This window comes from Schistocerca nitens, chromosome 2 (genome assembly GCF_023898315.1).
Source record: "Schistocerca nitens isolate TAMUIC-IGC-003100 chromosome 2, iqSchNite1.1, whole genome shotgun sequence".
NCBI lineage: Eukaryota > Metazoa > Arthropoda > Insecta > Orthoptera > Acrididae > Schistocerca > Schistocerca nitens.
The window spans coordinates 1,161,673,863-1,161,697,602 of record NC_064615.1 but is presented as its reverse complement, the minus strand read 5'-3'; the positions used below and the strand labels follow the sequence as shown (position 1 = coordinate 1,161,697,602).

Sequence of the window (23,740 nt, the reverse complement as noted above, 5' to 3'; positions counted from 1 at the left end):
TCTGCATGAGCACATGCCAAGTGAATGATAAAAGAACAGAAGAGCTTCCTGGAGGGAATTCACGGCTCCCATTAATCAGTCCACTTCCACTGTGCAAATTTGGGAATCAGTAAGGTGAATTTCATCAAGGGCAGTACATGTCCCCTTATGGCCTTGTTAAGTAATGGTGTCTTGGTGGACACGCCAGAAGACTTAGGAAAGAATTGTTCAGCTGAAACCTAAGCTGTTACTATGTTATCCAGACAAGCTTCTGCTTTTCGAGTATTCTCTAGGGCTGCAGAGATGAGGAAGCTCAGTTTCTTCTTGCATAATGAAGAAATCTACAGGCTACTGTTCTCCATGTTGGAAGTGAATCAGCTTTGTCTGCAGTCAGAGACACTCCTACAGGACCTGATGAGTTCCATTATGCCATGATTCGTCATCTGTGCCCTGAAGTGAAAGGAGAGCTTCTCTCTTGTTTCAATCAGATCTGGTTTGATTGACAGTATGCTACGACTTGGAAGGAGAAAACATTAATTCCTTTCTGGAAACCAGGCAAGGACTGTAGCATCCTTATGAGTCACCGGAGTGTACCCCTTATCACTCTGGATTTGGCAACGTATCCTTGTGGCTCGACAGGCACTGAAAATCTCAACGTCACCTCGGTCATCACCTATAGTTCAGTGGTCCAATGAAACATTAAATGGCTGTTCAGGAATTGGCTTCATGCAACCAAGCCAGGGAAGGAACTCATTGCTGCCTTGGCATCTACAGAGGCCCAAAGTGATTTTTAGCTTGACACAGTACAAGAAAAATTGTACTCCAGATTTTGTTTTTACAACTTTGTTTCTGTCCATTTTAAGTATGTACCATAGTTAAATCTTAGTTTATACATATGGATCCCAGCAAGATAATGTCCTCAGTTGTTCTGCTGTTTTCCCTGATAGGGTTTTTAAAGTGTGCCTTTCGGAACAATTTACAAATTATGAATTGGAATTATATGATAATGGCTGTGAACCCTCTACAGCGATATCATAATGCCATATAAGTTTTCTTGTCTGTTCTGACTCATTTACTGCACTGCAAGGATTTCACCAAATGTATCCAGTCAACCAGCTCTTCAGGTCATCCATGACTCATTTCAGTGGCTCCATCACTGTGGTACAGAGGTAGCCCTTTGCTGGATACCTGGACACATTGTGATACAGGGCAACAACATGGCCAACAAAGTCACCAAGGAAGCATGTTGGGATTGTGCTGTCCATCAATGTCCCACCTGTTGCATGCCACCATCTCATTTTATGACAGATGTATCATGCATCAGCGGGAGACAGAATGGTTGCATGTGACAGAAAACCAACTGTGGTCTCTCAGATCAACCTCAAATGCATGGCAGACTTCATGTTAGCCTCACTGCTGGAAGGAGCATGTACTTACCAGACAGCACATTGGACATAGCCCTTTAGCACATGGCTTCCTCCTCCAGTGGGAGGATCCACCAATCTGTGAGGTTTTTAGCGTGTGCCACTTTCAGTTCAGCATATTATGGCAATTGTGTCCTATATACTGATATTAGGGTAGTCCGCAGTTTCAATGCAGATCTGCCCACCATCCTCGCACCTATTGATTCCAGTGTTACAAGGGTGGGCAAGGTGTTGGGGGGGTGGGTGGGGGGTGGAAGTGGGGGGTGGTGGAAGTGGGGGGCGGTGGAAGTGGGGGGGGGGGGGGTGGAAGACTTTAATGCATTATAAACTTCTCAGCATGTCGAAATAGCCTTTTCTGGTTTTTATCATGTTGAACTTCTCTGTGTGTTTGAGTGTGAACTGAAAATCTCAATCTAAACAGTGTCAGAGTGTTGGTGTGTGAATGCCTTGGGTGTTAATTAAAAACACTGACACAGAAAACTGCTATTTATTGGTAGTTTGTTCCAACAATATGTATTATCTGGGTGTGTACAGTGTGTCTACAGCAGGAGCTGGAGTAGCTCACAAGGTGCATTGGATAGGTTGATGACCGGTGGTACAGTGTGCTGGGAGGAGCTTGCTTCATCCACTATACATTTTTTTTTGCTCCCAGGGCAATATAGTTCCTTCACTTTATCTACTTAGTGGTTTCTGTAGCCTCACTTCTGCTTTATTCAGAACTTCAGTCTTAATTCAGTTTACTGTGTCCGTATTATGTTATCAGTAGACTGTACATTTCATTCTGTATGTTATGTAATTCTTTCTCACTTCTGAGAATAGCAATGTCAGCAGTGTATCTTACCACTGATATCCCATCATCTTGAATCTTAGGCCCACTCATAAACATCTCTTAGCTCTGTCACAGATTTTTCAGTGCACAGATTGAACAACGAGGAAGGAAGCTCACTTCCTCATCTTTAGAGGAGGCCACATGGCAATTGAACTTTTGTCATTTTTATACTTGTTATGTGAAGTTTGTATCTCAAATTCAGTTGGCAAAAGCAGTTCAATGCAACTCTCAAAACGTCTGGAGACAATAAAGTTTGAAGGTCTCCGACCTCCTTTAATAAGTTGAAGTGAGGTCACTTCTTTTTGACAGGTTGTGTGACTGTGTAGTAGAATGCTTGCCTACACTGTGTTTGTCTAAAATTTGAGCAGAGCAAGGGGTTGAACTTGTGCCAAAGTTGCAAATTTCTTGGACATCCCATGGAGTATAAAATACATAAGGATGAAATCAAATTTAATTATTAATGCTTTTCTTTAATTTTAGGAATCTTTTACAACATATCAGTAATTCTTTTATAAAAGATCAGTAATTACAAAAGTATATTTGCAATGAAATATTTTGTGTGTGATATGTAATTATAATATGGAGGTTTGCATTTTTGACAAAAATAACAACTCGATATGATACCTTGCAGATAATTGCTGATTTTAATATTTAAATGACTTAGTGATTCAAAGTGAATGGAAAAAAGGGAAACAATGAAAAAATAATGCCTGAAATGAGACGCGAACCAATAATTACGAGACTCACACACTGATTTTTTTTTCATTTTTGTGAATTTTAAGTTCATGTAACTGCTGGTAGGACAGGAGCCTTCATTTAAAAATTTGCAACAAGTGGGTGTTGAACCTGAAACACCTACATGGTAGGTTAGCATCCTACTGCATGACCTGTTGAAAGAGAAGGACCTCACTATACATATTAAAGGCAGCCAGTTAACATAAAAGTAGATTTCTTGAGAATTATTGACAACTGCACTGAATTATTTTGGGAAATTAATAATGGATTTCAGCACATCAGCTACAGTAAACATAAAAAATTGCAAAAACTCATTCACCACACTGTCCCCCTATTAGACCCTTTTTAATTGGAGCACTTCATTCTTGGTGTTCCATTCTTACTGTTTCTTCTGGGTTGTTGTACATATTTCCTCCATATGGTAATTGTATGGCATGTTATGATCAATGAGGGGCTTTATCTGTATATCACATATCTGGGAAACTTGTGTGCATGTGTGCCCATATTGGTTAAGCATGATTTGTCATTCTGGGAATGAGAGGTCCAACTCTCTCCTCTCTGCTGGCCAATGGAAGATGTTCACGAGTTAAGGTAGTTAGCAAGCAGCAAGCACCGCACTTTCGGGAGGTGTTTCACACTCTGTGCAGATCAGAGTGGTACCCATCCTGTGCTGTCAGAGAGGTGGTTCACGAATGGGCACTTCTACATGCTGTGTTGAGTAATTCTGCTCTGTGGTGCTATGGATGAAGGGCAGGGAGAAAATGTGACCACAGTGACATTGATGAAATGCTTGCCATGATATGATGGATGTATATTCTCTTGTCTGACTGGAATACATGCAGATGTTGTCCATCTGTCATCTAAAATTGTATGTTACAAGCAATACATAGAGTTCAAACTATCTTGGTGTCTTACTCCAGTGGATACATTGAGCAGCAGAAATCTCTTTCAGCACCTTTTGACACAAGAGGAAAAAGTAGTGAGCTCAGAAGAGCTGATCCACACAGATAGGCAGAACCCTTCCAGCACAAGAAATATGGTGACTAATATACATACTGCAATTACTTTGCAGAATTAACCTATGAAAATTCTACTGATTGACTGACCGATTTTTACCTATTGACACCTATCAGTGAGAAACTACTACTTCTTTTCCTTCAGTGTTTGTCCCGCGTGCCTGTGGGGTCCGCTACATGGGTCCATTGTCTCCATTTTGCTCTATCATGGGCTGCAATCTGGGTGGATGTTAATGCATTTAAGGTCTTTATGAATCATATCAGTCCATCATTGCTTAGGTCATCCTTTGAGTCTTCTGCTGATGACTTCAAGTGACTAACCCACTTTGTCAATAGAGTCATCACTGGCCTGTAAAAGCTGCCCAAACCATTGAAGACGACTCTAATGCATCTTGTGTTGGATCAGTGCAACACCAAACTGTTTCCAAATGCTGTTATTGTAAATGTCATCTAACTTAGTGCAGCCCACTGTCCAACTTAGCATCTTCGTTTCCATTACACTGAAGCAGCATTCTGTCTCAACTGTAGTTGGCCAGCACTCAAAACCATACAAGGTGACTGGTCAAATGACAGATAATTTAAAATCAAAAATCTATCACACTTTCATCCTGCGGTTGAAACTGACTCCAGTTGTTGTTTGCCACTTCATCCAGGCTGCCTGATTTCTAGTGTTGACCTCTTCGGTGAGTTGGTCAGCAACAGTGATCGTGGGATGAAGGTACTTAAACTTACTCACACGATTCAGATCTTCACCAGTAATCAAGATGATTCTCATTTCATGTCTGTCTGCGATCATGTACTTGGTTTTCTTCAAATTAAGGCACAAACTGTGTTGTATCACCCGGTCACTCCAGTTTTGAGTCTGGCTCTGCAGATCAAGCTTCTTTTCTGCTGCCAGTATCACGTCTGCAGCATCAAGAAGGGTCCATGGTAATGCCTGGTGCAGGTCAGCTGTCAAGGCGTCCTATCACCAAGAAACATTTCACATAAATACATTAGCATGTGCATCTGGAGGAGAATGTTCCACTTAGTTAATAATTATTTATGTATTGCCATCATAAAGGCTCTCCTTTGTGGCTAAAGTCGTTAGTAGTATGACACATCAACATGTGTAAATTTCTCTACATAGTAATCTACGTTTTCTCTACTAATTCTCTAATTCTCACTATCAAAATACTTTATAATTCAATAAAACTTAAGAATAGCTCCAAATGTGATTACATACGAAAAAAGAAATACAGACAAAAGTAATGAAACAAAAACAAAAAGGAAAACTCTACTAAGTAGCTTCTTAAGTAAATTTCTCAAGGTACTTGCTGTTTGTGCTACCTGTGTACATCTTTGAGTTTTGCCTACACTGAGCGAAAAAAATGACTACAATTAAGTCATTTGTAATTAACTGTCCTGTTGTTACCTCATTTAGCAGAAGCATAGTTGCCATTGTTGTTAGAACCTATAACTAAAATATTCCAGAATGAAATTTTCACTCTGCAGCGGTTTGTGCGCTAATATGAACTTCCTGGCAGATTAGAACTGTCTGCCGAACTGAGACTCGAACTTGGGGCCTTTGCCTTCCTAATATTCCAGTAAGTTTCAGCACTACTGCCATCCTTTCATAGCACCTCCTTATTCGCATATTGTCTCTCACCCATCTTCTCTATTCTGCAGTTCTTACTAACAGCCATATTTATATATGCAGTAGCTTCTAAGAACTCATTTAGTTCATTGCTAAAAATAATGTCTGTGAAGGAGAATGTAAGAATGTGGTGATTGCCCCCAGCAGCAGGTGTGCCCTTGCATGAACAATGCAACATCCGAGCACAGCTGGAAGCAGCAGCCACAGATGGTGACAGCAGTGTAGACCTGAATGGTAACATCGCCAACAGCATACCTGGGTATCTACAAGTGGCTCCAGGAGATCATCCCACAGACAATAGATGCGATGGCCTCCAGGAACCTCAGTGAGGGCGTGGGGTGGTGCTGACAGAGTGCGAAAAATCCTTGCCGTGCCGGTGCCTAGTATCTCCACTGAAAATCAGAGTGCTGGTGCCTTAGGATATGGAGTGTGGTGTGTGTGTGTGTGTGTGTGTGTGTGTGTGTGTGTGTGTGTGTGTGTGTATGTGTGTGTGTGGGTGTGGGTGTGGGTGTGTGTGTATGTGTACTGAATCACTCATATACAGAGTTGCTATTCATGGGTGCTTTATTCCCACAACATATAATATGAATAATGCCAGATATAATTTTCAAACAATCTTGGAATACATAGTATACGCACTTGTACTTATGCTCTGCTCTGTCACATAAAAGTACAGTGCCGATGGGTCAGTACCTAACTGCTCACACCCTACTGTCTTTCCATTAAAAGTTCTGGATGATTTGTGCAGTTATCATACAGGACACACTTAAAAATTTTACACATGGGATTTCACCCCTGCAACTGGCACTGTTCATTCTCTCCCGAATACACTTCTCATCTTTCTTGTCTGGTGTCGGTCATGACTGTTTGTAGCCTTTCCATGAGATGCCAAACTGTAACTCTGTGATTTGTGTGCCAATAACAAGAAAATGATAGATTAATGAATAATAGAAAACAAGAGTATCATAAAGGGAATCAAACTTGGTTTTCAGGACTAATTATTTCATGTTCCAAATGATTTGTATCTGCATTTTGCAAAAGCATGATGATTACTCTTTTGATATCATAACTTCAGTTTCATCAAAACTGTTCCAATTTCCCATTGTCACCATTTACAATTTATTTTAAAATACTTTAAACTTCATATAAATCCTTACAATTGCAACATATTTGAAAGTACGAATATCACCTGTTCAGAAAATTTCAGGCTTCAACTTTATCAACACAGATTTTAAAAACATGATAGTACAAAAATGGGTTGCTTGAAATCATATCTTCATTAATAACTTTTGAAACACACAAATTTATGAAATATTATTTTTCTGAAACAAGAACAGCGGGTCTCTCAAACTGACAAGGTTGTTGGATCTTAGGCTTTAATTTTGACCAGTCTGTTTTTGGTTAGCAGTGAATTTGATATTGGATGGGACTAGTTTGTTTAAGGGCACAAAAACAACTGGGGGTCATACGCACCCAAATCAAAACTATACAATCTGAAGACGGAGAGGAGTCAAAAAATGACTACACATCAATCCCAATCAATGTAAGAGAAGTCAGTTAAAAATGGGGACTTGGGCAAAGGTCTATAAAGTACACCAAAGAGAAACACAGGTCCAGAACTAAAATTAAATGGCCTTTGCCATATTGCTATGATGGATAAAAACTAAAATGAGGTTCACAGCTCACCATTAACTCAAATGGGAAACCCATTTTGGAACGTAAACCATTAAAAAAAATGGGAATTCCATCAGGAAATGGCAGCCAGTTAAAACTTTGGTGGAACAACTGCAATAGATGGTAAAATCTTCAAAGGAAAAGGAAGCCAGAGACACCCAGTGGGAAGAAGGCCATTACAGGGTCAATGGTGATGGCAAAGAGGACGACACTCATGGCAGAGCACTGAGGCACACCAGTTTCCTGAACAAAGGTGTCTGACAAGACAGAACCCACACACACCTTGAAAACTCTGTCTTTTAAAAATTCCCTAAGGAGATGAGGCATTGGGCCACATAAGCTCCATATGTAAAGAGTACAGAGTATACCAGTTCTCCAGTAGTTGTTGCAGGCCTTCTCCAAATCAAAAAATATGGCAACACTCTGATACTTCCACAGAAAAATGTTCATGGCATGGGTGGACAAAGGAACTAGATGGTCAACTGCAGAATGGCACGCTCAAAATCCACACTGTGCAATCATTAGTAATTTGTGAGATTAAAGCCACCATTCCAGCCAGGCATGAATCATATGTTCCATGAACTTGCAAACACAGCTGGAGAGAGATGGGGCAGTAGTTGGAAGGTTGGTTTTTGTCCTTACTGGGCTTAGGTATGGGTATGACAGTGGGTTCATGCCAACATCTGGGAAATGTGCCCTCTGCCCAGATGCGGTTGTATGTTTGAAGGAAAAAGTACAACAAAAGTACAACAGAAATGTTGTGCAACATCTATATGTGGACAGCGTCTGATCCTGGGGTGGAGGATCAGGATGAACTGAGAGCTTGATCTAGATGCCCCATAGTAAAGGTGGCATTGTAGCACTCATGATTCTGAGAAGAGAAAGGTATTGCCAGGCCTCCTCCACTCGTTCCCAACGGAGGTAGGCAGAGTGATAGTGGGAAGATCTCAAAATTTCTGCAAAATGGCGGCGACCCAAGGTATTGGAGATAGTTGCAGGCATTCTCATCATAGACCCTATTGCTGTTAGGCTGGAAATTGGCGACGGATCTTGGTCCCAGAGAGCTGTCAGAGGTTGGCCCACACAACAGAGGAAGAGGTAGAACTGTTAAAAGAACTAGTAAACAAAATCCAGCTAGCTTTTTTGATATCCCAAAGAACACAACAACAATGTGCAGACATTTGTTTATAATGAATGCAACTTGCCACTGTAGGATGACAATTAATAATTTGGAGAGCACATGTCTGCTCATGAATTGTGTTGGGGCATACCTTAGACCACCAATGGACTGGGACATGGTGTGGTAAAGAGGAGGTGAGAGGAATGGAACATTCTGCAGCAGCCATAATAAGCTCCCACTTGGGTGTGCACGCAGGTAGGATAGGAGTCAGTAATGGATGGCACATGGGAAATGATTTACCAAGTAGGTTTCGGAAAGAACAGACCACTCAAGATGATGGGCAAGCTGGGCAGTGCACAAGGATACATTCAAATGGGGATAGGTGTGTGAGGAGTCAGAAAGGAATGTGAGTGCTCTAGTTTTTATTTTGTTTTATTTATTTATTATTTATTTATATATTTATTTACGTATTTTTCATTATGGTTTTAGGGTGTAAAACAAACATTGTAAAAAAGTGCCCATTCTGTGGCTTCTTGAAGCATAAAAACAAGAAGGTAAATCAACAAAAATGGGAGTGAACCTGAAGCAGGAGGGAAACTAAAATCCAAAGGAGACCTGAGAAAAGTGCTATTGAAGGGTGTTTTTTCCTGAAGAGAGCTTCAAATGACTGTCGTCATCTCACTAGCACTTATAAACTCAAGGATGGGATCAGCAGAGTGCACGTCATCTGTTAAAAGGGAAGATATATTAGGCAACAGCTGTAAACAGGCACATAGCAGATTAAACTAGCAGCACTGAAGTAAAAGGTGTCTCACCATCCACAAATGAGTAGGGACAAAGCAGGAGATAAGCACCACTCAAAAGATGTCAATGGCTAAAAAGACAGTGCCCAATCTGGAGTCTAGTGAAAATTACCTCCTCCCAATGATGAGGCTGGAAGGAAGAGGTACAAGAACAGAGAAGAGGTTTAATGTCCCATAATTTATTGTCCTGGAGTGCAGACCAATGTGTGTGCCATAAAAGAGCAGCACAATGACATAAAATGCTCTGTAGATCGGCAAAGGGAACCATGCAAACAGTGGGCCAAGGGAGAGAGACTGCAGCCTTTGCCGCTACATCATCTGCCACATTTCCACGTATACCAACATACCCTGGGATCCAGAGGAATGTCACATAGATGCCCTCCAAGTAGAGCAAGTGGAGGCAGTCCTAAGTGTGGTGGACCAGAGGGTGAATGGGGTAAAGAGCTTGGAGGTTGAGAAGAGAACTTAGCAAATCCAAGCATATAATATACTGTATTTCTAGATGGTGACGAATTTATTGGACAGCATGGTGAACAGCGTAAAGCTCCGCAGTAAAAACCAAACACTAGTCGGGAAGCTGAAACCTAACCAGGGTGTTGCCAAGGATATACGCACTCCTGACACCAAAGGTGGCCTTGGAGCCATCATTGTAAATAAATGTGGCATCCTCTATTTGTGTGCATAGAGCAGCAAATGCCCGATGATAAACTATAGGGGGGCACTATCATTGGGAAGCTGATAACGTTTATGGAGGAGGCCGGTCCGGGGGTGAAGGCAAGATGGTGTCATGCCCCCATTTCTGAAGAAAGCTTTAGGAAATTGGAAGGAATGTGAATGTAGCAGTTGACAGAAGTGGACTCCTGGTGGTGGTAGTAAAGAGGAAGGGCTTCCTGCATACCCTAAATCCAAGGAGACATCGAAAAAATGGCATGGGTCAGATGAGCAGGTACGGATGACAAATGACAAGCATAATGACTCATGACAACTCGCCAAGTTGACAGCAGATGTTCAGTAGTCTTAGAGTAAAGGCTCTCCTCAGGGCTATTGTAAAAAGCTCCAGACACTAAATGCAATCCATGGTGGTGGACAAAGTCTATGTGCCAAAGAATAGTTGGCTGTGCACAGGAGTAAACTATGCTTCCATAGTCCAATTTTGAGTGCACTAAGGTACGATAGAGGTGAAGGAGGTCCACTAGGTCCACTCCCCAAGAGGTACCACTCAGAACACGCAGGGTGTGAGGGATCTCAGACAGCGAGCCAAGTGATATGAAACAGCAGTTTTCTGTCAAACGTAAGTCCCAAGAATTTGGCAATGTCCCCAAATGGAAGGTTAACAGGGCCTAGATGTAGGGAAGGCGTATAGTACTCCATATGATGCCAAAAATTTGCACAGAAAGTCTTACTGGGAGAAAATCGGAAGCCGGTTTCGATGCTTCATGAGTGGAGGTGATCGAGACATCCATGAAGATGTCATTCAAGAAGGCTGATCCATTGAGAGCTGTAGTAAATTGCAAAAGAATCAAGAAAGAGGGAGCTTGAGTCATCAGGAAGGAGATAATCCATAATTGGATTTATGGCATTGGCAAACAGTACAACACTTGGCACAGGGCCTTGAGGCACCCCGTTTTCTTGGAAGAAAGTGCGGGACAGAGTAGTGTTCACCCGCACCTTAAATGTGCGCTCTGACATAAATTCATGGATGAAATGGGGTGGCCAACCTCAAAAGCCCGAAGAGAACAGTGTGCAGAGGATGCCTGTTCTCCAACAGTATCTTAAGCCCTCTGCAGATCAAAAAATATAGTTACTGTTTGGCGTTTCCTGAGAAATTTGTTCATGATATAAGTGGCGAGAGCAAAACGACGGCCAACTGCAGAACAATGCTTTGAGAAACTGCACTGGGCAGTTGGTAAAAGGTTTTGGGACTCCAACCACCAGCCTAAATGGCAATTTACCATATGCTCCAAAATCTTACATACTCTACTCGTGAGAGAGTTTGGGCAATAGATGGAGGGGAGATGTTTTTCCTTTCCAGGTTTTGGAACAGGAATGACAATAGCTTCCCGCCAATTTGTGGGAAAGTTACTGTCAACCCGAAGTTGGTTATAAAGGTGAAGGAGGTAGCACAGACTAGGGTATGATAGGTGCAGCAACATTTGGATGTGGATACTATCCAGTTCCAGAGCAGCGGGAGGAGGAGAGTGCGTGTATGAAAAATTGCTTTGTAGCTCTCACGATTTTGAGAGGAAAAGTAAGAGGTTGCTCTTCTGCTACCAATTTCTTTGAGAGAAAGGCTGGTGGTAATTAGAAGAGTTTGAAATATCAGCAAAATATCGCCACAATAAGTTAGAGATTACGACTGCATCCACTAAGGTATCCTGTGCACCAGTTAGTCGAGAGATAGGGAAATAACTGGATGTGCCAGATAGCCATCAGAGCCAACTCCAAACTGATGAAAGAGTGAAGGTATTGAAGGGGCTGGTAAAGAAGTCCCAGCTTGCATTCTCACTACTGCGTATGATGCGACGGCATCACGCTCGTAACTGCTTATAGTGGATACAGTCGGCCAATGTAGGATGATGGTAGAAAATGTGAAGAGCACGTCTCCACTCATGGCATGCCTTGTTCCACCAAGGAGGCTGAGGGCAGCTACCACTGGGTAGCACTGTAGCGGAGAAATGCCGTGACGGAGAAGGAGAGGAACTGTGTTTCTTATGAGCCTCCTCGGAAGCAAGACATTGAGAGGAAGGAGGAGTTGACAGTTGTGACATCTGGGTACGTAAAATCTCTTTATGAGTAGTCTCTTTTTTTTAATACCGGGAGTCCAATTTTGGAGCTGATGATTTAGCAGGAGCCGATGAAGGTGGAGCCTTGATGATGATGATGATGATGATGATTGGTTTGTGGGTTGCTCAGTTGCATGGTCATCAGTGCCTGTACATATTCCCAATCTGTACGCAGTTCAGTGTAGCCACTTTCCTGAATGATCAGGGCAACACAAACACCCAGCCGCGGGCAGATAAAATCCCCAATGTGGCCAGGTATCGAACCCGGGAGTCTGTGTTACAGAGGTAGCAATGCAAGGAACTAGACAACGAGCTGTAAACTGGAGCCTTAGAGTGAGCGGGTAATAGTGGGGAGGTCAAACAGTGGATCTTCGAGCTGGCCGATTGGACAATTGTGCTGCTAAAGGTCAGATCATAATTCTGCATGGCTATCTCCTTAGTAGGTAGAGGAGAGTTGAGGTCAGTGATATATTTACCTGCCAGAAGTACAATGGGTTTTCTACTGGTGAATAATTTACGAGCACCAAAGGCAGACACCTTTCCCTTCACTGGATTTCCTGAATAATTTATTCATCTTTAAAAATGGGGCAAACTCTAGAGGAAGCAGCATGGTTGTCCATGCAGTTGATGCTGTGAACGGATGGGGGTGGACAATCATCCTCATGGGTATCCCTCCCACAGATATCGCATTTGGCTGTATTGGAACATGACTGGCCAGTGTGATTAAACCTCCGACACCGAAAGCAACACATAGGGTTGGGGTTGTAAGAAAAAAAAATGGCTCTGAACACTATGAGACTTAACATCTGAAGTCATCAGTCCCCTATAACTTAGAACTACTTAAACCTAACTAACCTAAGGACATCACACACATCCATGCCCGAGGCAGGATTCAAACCTGTGACCGTAGCAGTTGCGTGGTTCCGGATTGAAGCACCTAGAACCACTTGGCCACTGTGGCCAGCTGGGGATGTAAGAGCAAACTGAAATTGTCTCATATCCCACTTTAATATTCGATGGAAGTTGAACTCCATCAAACGCAAGAAGAGAGTACAGGTCGGTACCAATTCCTTTTCGATGCTTTTCATAACTTGATGTACAGCAATTACACCCTGATCAGACAGGTAATTTTCAATGCCCTCTTTGCATAATCTGTCGAGTTATAAGGTATAAACCACCCTGTGTGATAAGTTTAACAAATGGTGCCCTTCCACCTGGCAGGTGTGTAGCAGTGTAGTTCAAAGCAATTCTTGTGTCTGGCGGCACTGTCTGTTTCTAACAACAAGGTTCCATTTCGTAACTGGGAACAAGACTTTTCAGGATCTGAAACTGCATCAACACCTTTCTGAATAATGAAAGGGTTTACTGTTGAGAAGTCTTGACCTTCGTACGACCAAGAAACAACTTTGAAAATTGTCACTGATAGAAGAATTTTCTGTGTCTGATACTCATCTAGCTTTCTCTTGTGAGCAGAAGTTGTAGATGTAGAAGAAACGACTGCAAAAGTATCCCCCATGATTACAAGCATTTCTGATGGTGCACCACGTCCTCGTGAGGGCCCTCTCTGAGGGCAATACCGTCTTACGTGACTGTCCACACCTCAGGTCAAGCCTACTGAGAACTGGGCGGAGGGACAAATTGGCACATTTGAAAGGTACCAGATCAGGTAAGCAGCCCTTGCTGGGCCTGGCCTTTACCAGGGTGTACGTACATGTCCTACTTGTCTACCCTGGGCACGGAATTACGAATTACCCCATTACCAGCTACACATGGGAACGAATGAGTCAGCCTTCAGACATGTACAGGGAGGAAAGAAAGAAAAGCAGAAAAACAAAGATAAGGAAAGAAGAGAAGAATTATCAAATGTTTCAGCAGAAAAGAAGGTAAAGAGAAGAATCAAGGAAAGAGAAGGACAAACTACAAGAGAAACTACTTCATTCATTCACACATGTCCGCCTCCAGACTTAGGTGCAAAACATTCTCCCATAGAGAGGAAGACAGGGATGGGATTTTGGGGGGGGGGGGGGGAGGGGCAGGGAGTTATGTGAAAAGAGAAGGCATGCAGCCCAGAAAGGAAAGAGGGCTGCATGAGCTGTGGTCCCATGCTCACCATGCACACATCCACAAAAAAAAATTGTGGACCACCTTGGGAGGTGCTCCAGTGTTAATGCAGAAGACGCTGAGTTGATTAAGATCAGCCAAGAGGGCACCTCTCTGACAGATTCTGAGAGAACCCCAAATTGGATGATGTTCATTAAAGTCACTGAGTAGCAGAAAAGTGAGAGGTAGCTGTGCTATAATGAAGGAAGTCTGCCCTTGTGACATCGAGGAATGGAGGGATATAAATAGTACAGAGCGAAAAATTCGGATGAGGAAGGAAAAGGCGAACTCCAACAGCTTGAAGACGGGTAGGATGGTTGGTTGGTTGGTTTAAGGGGTTAAAGGGACCAGACTGCTACGGTCATTGGTCCCTTTTTACAAAACTGAAACACCCACACAGAATATAAACGACAATGGAAAGGACGACAGACTAGACAAGACAAGAATGACTTATGCAGATACAAGACAAAACGAATTAAAATCACACAGAGTGTGATGGTGTTTGGACGACCAGAGAGAAAAAAAAAAGGAAAAGCCAACCACCGAGAACACATTAAAAACTCAGTTTAAAAGCGTAGGCCAAAGGCCAGAATCAAAACAAAAAGGACATAACAAACATTCAGATTAAATGATAAAAACCCCCTGCCAGAATAAAACGCAAAACTAAACCCGCCATAGCAGAGTTATCAGTTAAAATGGGGGGTGGGGGGACGTATCAGGCAGCCCAAACGTCTGCCTGAGCAGAGCTAAAAGTGGACAATCCAACAAAATGTGGACCACTGTCAATGCCGAGCCGCAGCGACATAGAAGGGGTCCTCAGAGTGCAATAAGTGGCCGAGGGTCATCCATGTGTGCCCAATGCACAGTCGGCAGAGGACGATAGACTCCTTGCGAGAGACTCACAAGGAAGAGTGCCACACAGTCGTCGTCTCCTTGACGGCACGGAGTTTGTTAGGGGTGGTCAGACCGCGCCATTCAGTGTCCCGAAGCGAGATAACTTTGCGGCGTAAGGCTGCCCTCAAATCAGTCTCTGGGAGGCCAATGTCCAGAGATGGTGTACTGGTGACCTCTTTCGCCAGGTTGTCAACATTTTCATTGCTGGGTATCCCACCATGGCCTGGGGTCACACAAAGACCACAGAGCGGCCGCAATGGCCAAGAGTATGCAGGGACTCCTGGATAGTCATCGCCAGACGAGAACGAGGGAAACACTGGTCGAGAGCTCATAAACCGCTCAGGGAATCGCTACAGATCACGAAGGACTCACCTGAGCAGGAGCGGATATACTCTAGGGTATTAAAGATGGCGACCAGCTCAGCAGTGTAAATGCTGCAGCCAGCCGGCAATGAACGCTGTTCGGAATGGTCCCCTAGAGTTAGCGCATAGCCGACATTACCAGCAACCATTGAGCCGTCAGTGTAAACAATGCCAGAGCCCTGATACGTTGCGAGGATGGAAAGAAAGCGGCAGCGGAAGGTCTCCGGAGGGACTGAGTCCTTTGGGCCCTGTGCCAATTCCAGCTGAAGGTGAAGGCGAGGCACACACCACGGGGGTGTACGCACAGGTGCCCGGAAAGGAGGCAGAAGAGGTAAAGCCCCGGAGAGAAGCTGGCAGACGCGGACCGCAATAGTACAGCCAGCCCTGGGCCGACGTTCTGGAAGATGGACGTGGAACTGTGGGAATAGTAGACGATAGTTAGGATGCCCGGGCAAGCTGAAAACGTGGGCAGCATAAGCGGCCAGCAAACGTTGGCGCCGTAACCGCAGTGGAGGGACACCCGCCCCCACAAATATTCTGTCCACAGGGCTGGTCCGGAAAGCACCAGTGGCAAGGCGTATCCCGCTGTGGAGGATTGGGTCCAGCACCCGCAATGCAGATGGGGATGCTGAGCCATAAGCCAGACCGGACTGGATTAACGCCCGGTAGAGCCATAAGAGCGTAGATCGGTCGGCGCCCCAGCGGGTGTGGCTCAAGCATCGCAGAGCATTAAGATGCCGCCAACACTTCTGTTTAAGCTGCCGAATATGAGGCAGCCAATTCAACCGGGCATCAAAAACCATCCCCAAAAACCTATGTGACCCTACCACAGCAAGAAGTTCGCTGTCAAGATAAAGCCGCGGCTCCGGGTGAACAGTGCGTCACCGGCAGAAATGCATAACGCAGGTCTTGGCTGTCGAAACCTGGAACCCATGAGCTACTGCCCAAGACTGCGCCTTACGGATAGCGCCCTGTAGCCGACGTTCAGCAGCTGCAATGCCAATTGAGTTAGAGTAAAGGCAGAAGTCGTCAGCATACAGGGAAGTGGAGACAGAATTTCCCACTGCTGCAGCGAGCCCGTTTATTGCAATTAGAAACAGGCAGACACTGAGGACAGATCCCTGTGGTACCCCATTCTCCTGGACTCGGGAGGCACTATGGGAGGCCGTGACTTGCACGCGGAAGGTGCGAGACGACAGAAAATTTCGGATGAAGATCGGCAGCGGGCCCCGAAGACCCCATCCATGAAGCGTAGAAAGGATGTGATGACGCCATGTTGTATCGTATGCCTTCCGCATGTCGAAAAAGACAGCGACGAGGTGCTGACGGCGGGCAAAGGCAGTACGGATGGCCAACCCCAGGCTGACCAGACTGTCGGCGGCGAAGCGGCCTTTACGGAACCCACCCTGAGACAGAGCCAGAAGGCCGCGACACTCCAGTACCCAATTCAAGCGCCGGCTCACCATCCGTTAAAGCAACTTGCAAAGAACGTCGGTGAGGCTAACGGGACGGTAGCTGTCCACCTCCAAAGGGTTCTTGCCAGGTTTCAGAATGGGGATAACAATACTTTCCCGCCATTGTAACGGAAACTCACCCTCGACCAAGAGACAGTTGTAAAGGTCGGGGAGCCGTCGCTGGCAGTCCACTGAAAGGCGTTTCAGCACCTGACAGTGGATGCGGTCTGGTCCAGGAGCGGTATCAGGGCAAGCAGCTAGGGCACAGCGATATTCCCACTCACTGAATGGAACACTGTACGATTCTGGATGGTGGGTGCGAAACGAAAGGCTCCGACGTTCCATCCGCTCTTTAATGGAGCGGAGGGCCAGAGGGTAATTCGCAGAAGCGGAACTCAGAGATAAATGCTCTGCCAAGCGGTTTGCAATGACGTCGGAGTCAGTACAAACTGTTCCATTCAGTGAGAGCACTGGGACGCTGACAGGGGTTCGATAGCCATAGAGGCGTCGAATCTTGACCCAGACCTGCGATGGAGAGACATGGAGGCCAATGGTGGAAACATACCGCTCCCAGCACTCCTGCTTGCGTTGGCGGATAAGGCGGTGGGCCCGCGCACGGAGCCGTTTGAAGGCGATGAGGTGCTTTATGGAAGGATGTCGCTTGTGATGCTGGAGCGCCCGCCGACGATCTGTAATCGCTTCAGCGATCTCAGGCGCCCACCAACGCACATTCCTCCGCCGAGGGGACCCAGGAGAACGTGGAATGGCAGATTTTGCGGCAGTAACGATGCTGGTGGTGACTGAGTGAACCACCGCATCAATGTCGTCATTAGAGAAAGGCTCAATAGCGGCAATGGAGGAGAACAAGTCCCAGTCAGCCTTATTCATAGCCCACCTGCTGGGGCGCCCAGAAGAGTGACGCCGTGGCAGTGACAGAAAGATCGGAAAGTGGTCACTATGACACAGGTCGTCATGCACACTCCATTGGACAGACGGTAAGAGGCTAGGGCTGCAGATCGAAAGGTCAATGGCGGAGTATGTGCCATGCAACACACTGAAGTGTGTGAAGGCACCATCATTTAAAATCGAAAGATCGAGCTGCGCCAATAAATGCTCAACGGTGGCCCCTCGACCTGTTGCCACTGACCCGCCACACAGAGGGTTATCGGCATTGAAGTGGCCCAGTAACAAGAAAGGTGGCGGCAATTGCGCTATCAGGGCAGCCAGGACATGCTGCGTGACATCACCATCCGGCGGAAGGTAAAGACTGCAGACGGTAACAGCCTGTGGCGTCCACACCTGAACAGCGACAGTCTCTAAAACTGTTTGTAGAAGGACAGACTCGCTGTGAAGAGTGTTAAGGACATAAATGCAGACGCCACCAGATACCCTTTTGTAAGTTGCCCGGTTCTTATAATAACCCCGATAGCCATGGAGGATGGGGGTTCGCATTGCAGGAAACCAAGTTTCCTGCAGAGCAATGTAGAAGAAAGGGTGAAGGCTGATAAGTTGTCGGAGCTCAGCTACATGGTGGAAGAAACCGCTGAAGTTCCACTGGAGGATGGTATTGTCCATAGCTGAGAAAGGCGTGAAGGGACTGGGAAGGCAGATTACGCCGCTGGATCACCTGCTGCCTCCAATGGAGCACCTCTGCTAGTACTATCCATGGCGTCTGAGGGACCGCAAGATCGAGGTCCTCAGCACACGCCAGAATCTCCACCTTGTCCTCAGACGCAGAACTTGTAGGAAGTGGTGGGACGGGTGCCACCTCAATGTCGTTATTTTTGGGGATGTTCTTCTTTTTCTGCTTCTCTCGCTATGCCTTCGGTGGTTCAGGCTTGGAGGGCTTCACAGGGTCAGTCTCAGGGATGGACGGATGACGACCGTGAGGCCCTATGACCAGGGACTGGTGGTTGTTTCAGCCACTTGCGGGTGTCTGCTTTTCTGCTGGTCGGAACTTGTGAAGGGAGGTCCCAAAGGGACCCATTCCTTGCGAGAGTAGCCGAAGAAATCTTACTCTTCTCCGGCTGGGAGGGGGAACTGATGTCCCCGATGGTTGGGAGGTTGTTGCTCCTGAAATCGATGGAGCAGGAGCAACAGGGTGTGAAGTGTCCCCCACAATCAAGGGGGCTGGTGGATTTTGACCAATCATAGATCCAACCAGACGGGACGACACAGGAGATGGGAGAACCATAGTTGCAGCAGCGGTGTAGGTCAGTGTCATTGCCACAGGATGGAGCTGCTCATATTTATGCCTTGCCTCGGGGTGGGTCAAGCGGTGCAGGGTCTTATATTGCATTATCTTCCTTTCTTTCTGGAATATCCTACAGTCCAGTGAGCAGGGGGAATGGTGTTCTCCGCAGTTAACACAGATGGGAGGTGGGGCACATGGAGTATTGGGATGCGAAGGACGTCCACAATCTTGACACGTGATACCGGAAGTACAGCGAGATGACATGTGCCTGAACTTCCAGCATTTCAAACACTGCATCGGAGGAGGGATATATGGCTTCACATCACAATGGTAAACCATCACCTTAACCTTTTTGGGTAAGACATCACCCTCGAAGGCCAAGATTAAGGCACCGGTGGCTACCTGATTATCCCTCAGACCCCGATGGACGCGCCAGACGAAGTGAACACCTCGTCATTCTAGGTTGGCGCGTAGTTCATTGTCGGACTGCAGAAGAAGATCCTTGTGGAATATAATACCCTGGACCATGTTGAGACTCTTATGGGGCATGATGCTAACTGAAACATCCCCAAACTTGTCACAAGTGAGCAACCTTTGTGACTGGGCAGACGATACTGTTTTGATGAGTACTGGCCCAGAGCACATTCTGGACAAGCCCTCCACCTCCCCAAACTTGTCCTCTAACTGCTCCACAAAAAACTGAGGCTTGGTTGTCATAAAAGATTCACCGTCAACCCGCGTACAGACAAGGAACTGGGGTGAATAATCTCCATTGCTGTCTTTAGCCATGTGTTCCTCCCATGGAGTGGTCAGGGAGGGAAATGATCTTGGATTGTAATGCTTGCTGTTGAGGTTAGACCTTGATCGCTTAGAGACTGCTGGTGGAGGCCCACCAGCGAGAGATGATGTACAACGCTTCATTGCGGGTCATCCGCCCTGATGCCGCCCACTCTGACCAGGGACTCTCCCCACGGGCACCACCCAGCTGCAGCAAAGACCACTTGGCAGGATGGCCGTTGCCAGGAGTCCTGATGCCCCAGAGGGATAGGCATCTACTCCTCGGCATACGTGGGGAGGTAGCGGCTCAGGCATCAGCAGGGCGATCCCTGCGTAGTCAGGGGGCTACCGCCAAGGGGGTACATGACGGCCCCACCACAACAGACTGGCTACCGTGCTGGTTGTCAAGTTTCGAATACCCATTAATAAAGGGAGCAAAGATGGAAGTGCAGAATGGAGGGAATGTAGGCTACCCGGAACACACTGCAGCTGATTTGGTCGGAAGCTCAGTGTAAGTCCAACTCCATGACAGTAGCAAATATGCCAGATCTTAGGGCAAGATGGATATAGAATGCACCATGTAAGGCATCCTTCCCCAAATGGTACGCTCTAATGGGAAATTTTGGAAGGTAGTGGTCAAACCCTGTAGGGGACCATCACATTAAGGCCGAAACGTTTGAGACTCCTTTTAGTCGCCTCTTACGACAGGCAGGAATACCATGGGCCTATTCTTACCCCCGAAACCCAAAGGGGATGGGTAGGAAGGCAGAGGAGTTGACTAAGAACATCACCTGTATGAGCAGCATGAAGGCCCCATGAGATGGAATGCCGGCCTATGGGGGAAGGTCAAAATGAAGTGGGAAGAAATCTGAAAGCTCAAAGCAGTCGTGATGACACAATTTTGTTTCCTGAAGGCTGAGTACAAGGGGACGCTGCAATCCTAAAAGCATCTGTAAATCCTCTTTGTGTGACCAAAGGATACGAACATTTCATTGGAGGAGAAAGAGTCACAATGAGGAAGAAATGAAGTGTCACATTGGCAGCTGCCAAGAGACAGCCTGCAAAGACTCCCTCCACTTGCCACAGAAGCAGGAGGATCCTGCTCTACATCTACATACATATTCTGCTAGCCAACATGCAGTGTGTGGCGGAGGGCACTATTTGCGCCAAAGTCATTTTTCCCCCCGTCTGTTCCACTTGCGGATCGCACGAGGGAAAAACGACTGTCTGAAAGCCTCAGTACGAGCTCTAATTTCGCTTGTCTTTGAATGGTGATTATTTCATGACATGAAAGTTGGTGGTAATGATATACCCTCTACATCCTCAGCAAAGATCGGATTTTGGAATTTAGTGAGCAGCCCCTTCCATTCAGCATGTTGTCTATCTGCAAGTGTGTCCCACTTCAAACTTTCTATGATATTTGTAATGCTCTTGCAATAGCTAAATGTACCACTCATAAATCTTGCTGCTCTTCTTTGGACGTTCTCAACCTCTTAAATCAGACCCAAATGGTAAGGGTCCCAAACAGTAGAACAATACACTTAGACTGGAAGAACTAAAGTATTGTAAGCAATTTCCTTTGCTGAAGGACTGCATCACTTCAGGATTGAACCAATAAACTGCACTCTAGAGTTCGCCTTACCCGTTACTTGTGTAATCTAATCATTTCGTTTGAGATCATTTTGATTAGTCACCCACAGATACTTGATGGCAGATATCGCTTCCAAAGACTGGACATTTATTTTGTACTCATACATTAATGAGATTTTCGTTTTCTTTTCCACAGTAGGTTACACTTACTAATATTGAGAGAAAACTGCCAGTTTCATTTATATTTTGCAAATCATCATTGATTTGTTCAGAATTTTTGTGTGATATTACTGTCCTGTAGACTACAGCATCATCATAAACAGTCTAATGCTGCTGTCAATACCATCAACCAGTTTGTTTACGTAAATTGTAAAAAGCCACAGATCTATTATGCTGCCATGGGGCACACCTGATGTTACGCTTGTTTCTGTTGATGTTTCCCCATTCAGGACGACATATTGGACTCTGTGTGTTATAAAAATTATTGTGTTTCATTCATAAGCTTTGGTTACTGATAATAACTTGACACCAGTGCCTACGAGTTTAATTATAACACCACAGCTCTGAAGATGTTCAAGTTGAACAAATATAGTTCAAGGACGATGCAATACATGAAGTCACAGTTTAAGTAAAAAGAGTAAGACGTGTGTACACTTTAACAGTCAAATCATAACTGAGTCCAAGTCTATCGGCCACTGGCTGGCTGGCCCCTTAGGTGGCACTGCTGCTGCATGGCTGGCACACAGTGCCGCATGTATAGGCATGCGTACCTGCGCGGCGGCACTTTGAAAGATTGACGAGTCACAACACTTTTCCACCCTTTGAAGTTTTTGCACAGGTCTTGATGGAGGTGGCCTGTAGATTTCTAACGTCCATAGGCGTTGTTTGACTGGCCGTAAAGTCTTGAGGAGGAGGCTTCCCATACGGACGGAAGTGTCCCTGATAATAAAGAGTCGAGATGACAGGAGACGTGGGGGTCAAATCTGCTCGGGCCCCGTGCCCCAATCTGCCCGTTGTAGCAGGTCTGGTTGTTATAGCAAGAGAGATGCGCAATGTGTCGGTGTCCGTAGGAGAAGGAGGCGAGTAGAGTTGCTCCGACAGATGATGGTAATCTGGTTCCTGCATGGGCACATATCCTGGTGGTGTCAGTTCCTCTGCTGGCACCAATATGATGGTGAGAAGACTGCCTTGTGGGTAATGAGAGATACCAGTATCCTGAGCATCAGGCAGAGGTGACGGTGTTGTAGCGGCATCTGGAATAGGCGCTGTCAGCACACGAGGACGAAGCTGATCCAAATGTTGCACTGCAACACCCGTGTATGTCTGGATTTCATACAGGTGTCAGCCATGGTGTCGTAAGATGCGGCCAGGACTCCATTTTAGCCACCTGCCATATCCCTGTTCCCATACAAGGTCGGCGGCGGAGAACTGGACAAGCAAAGGCACCTGCGGCCGTGGGGTGGGACACTGCAGAAGATGAAGTAACGTGTGGGGCTGTCGGCCATGTAAGAGCTCAGCCGGGCTGTGGTCGCCCATGGGGGTGAAACAGTATGAAGCCAGAAATTGGAGAAGTGCATCATGAGCACCAGAAGAAGTCAGGAGTTTCCTGAACTGAGCCTTGAATGTGCGGACCAGTCCTTCAGCCTCACTGTTTGACTGTGGATGGAACTGAGGGGCTGTGACATGCATGATGCCATGATGGGCAAAAAAATCCACAAAATCAGAAGAGGCAAATTGCGGACCATTATCAGTAACAAGAGCACAGGGAAGGCCTTCCAAAGAGAAAATGCAAGCTAGGGCATTGGTGGTTAACGCGATGGAAGGCGATGCACAACGGACAATGAAAGAAAGTTACAGTAGGAAACAATAACGAGAAGCCAGTAAGTACCTAAAAATGCCCCGCAAAGTCAGCATGAATACGCTCCCAGGGCTTCTCAGGTGAAGGCCAAGGTGACAAAGATGACTTCGGGCCGGTGGCCTGTGACGCACAAGGGCCGCAGGCAGCGACCATGTGTGCAATTTCAGAGTCGATGCCGGGCCAGTACAGATGACGGCGCGCCAGATTTTTTATGTGAGAGAAACCCCAGTGCCCTTGGTGAAGGAGCCACAAGACCGAAGCACGCAAAGACGCAGGTACCACAATACGCGGCGAAGCATTTTCAGGAGGAAAGGAGGATAACACCATCCCTAGACGTGAGGCGGTAATGCAAAGCGTAGTAGTTCCACAACGGATCAGAAGCCTTAGGGGATGGATGATCTGGCCAACCCTTCCGAAAACACCGTAAAACCTGGGAGAGGATAGGGTCAGAACCCTTAGCAGCTGCCAGGTGGTTCCCGGTGATGGAGAACCTGTCCACAACCCGCTGCTCG

General features: G+C 46.0%; 1 protein-coding gene across 1 annotated transcript in view; it reads right to left on the bottom strand.

Annotated features, from left to right (window-relative positions):
* LOC126235619 (uncharacterized) overlaps positions 1-23,740 on the bottom strand; it is an 89,365-nt gene that overhangs the window by 44,946 nt on the left and 20,679 nt on the right. Inside the window, exon 2 of the mRNA XM_049944330.1 lies at positions 4,716-4,947. Within this exon, the coding sequence (XP_049800287.1) occupies positions 4,716-4,947 (232 nt within the window). The remainder of the gene's footprint in view (positions 1-4,715; positions 4,948-23,740) is intronic.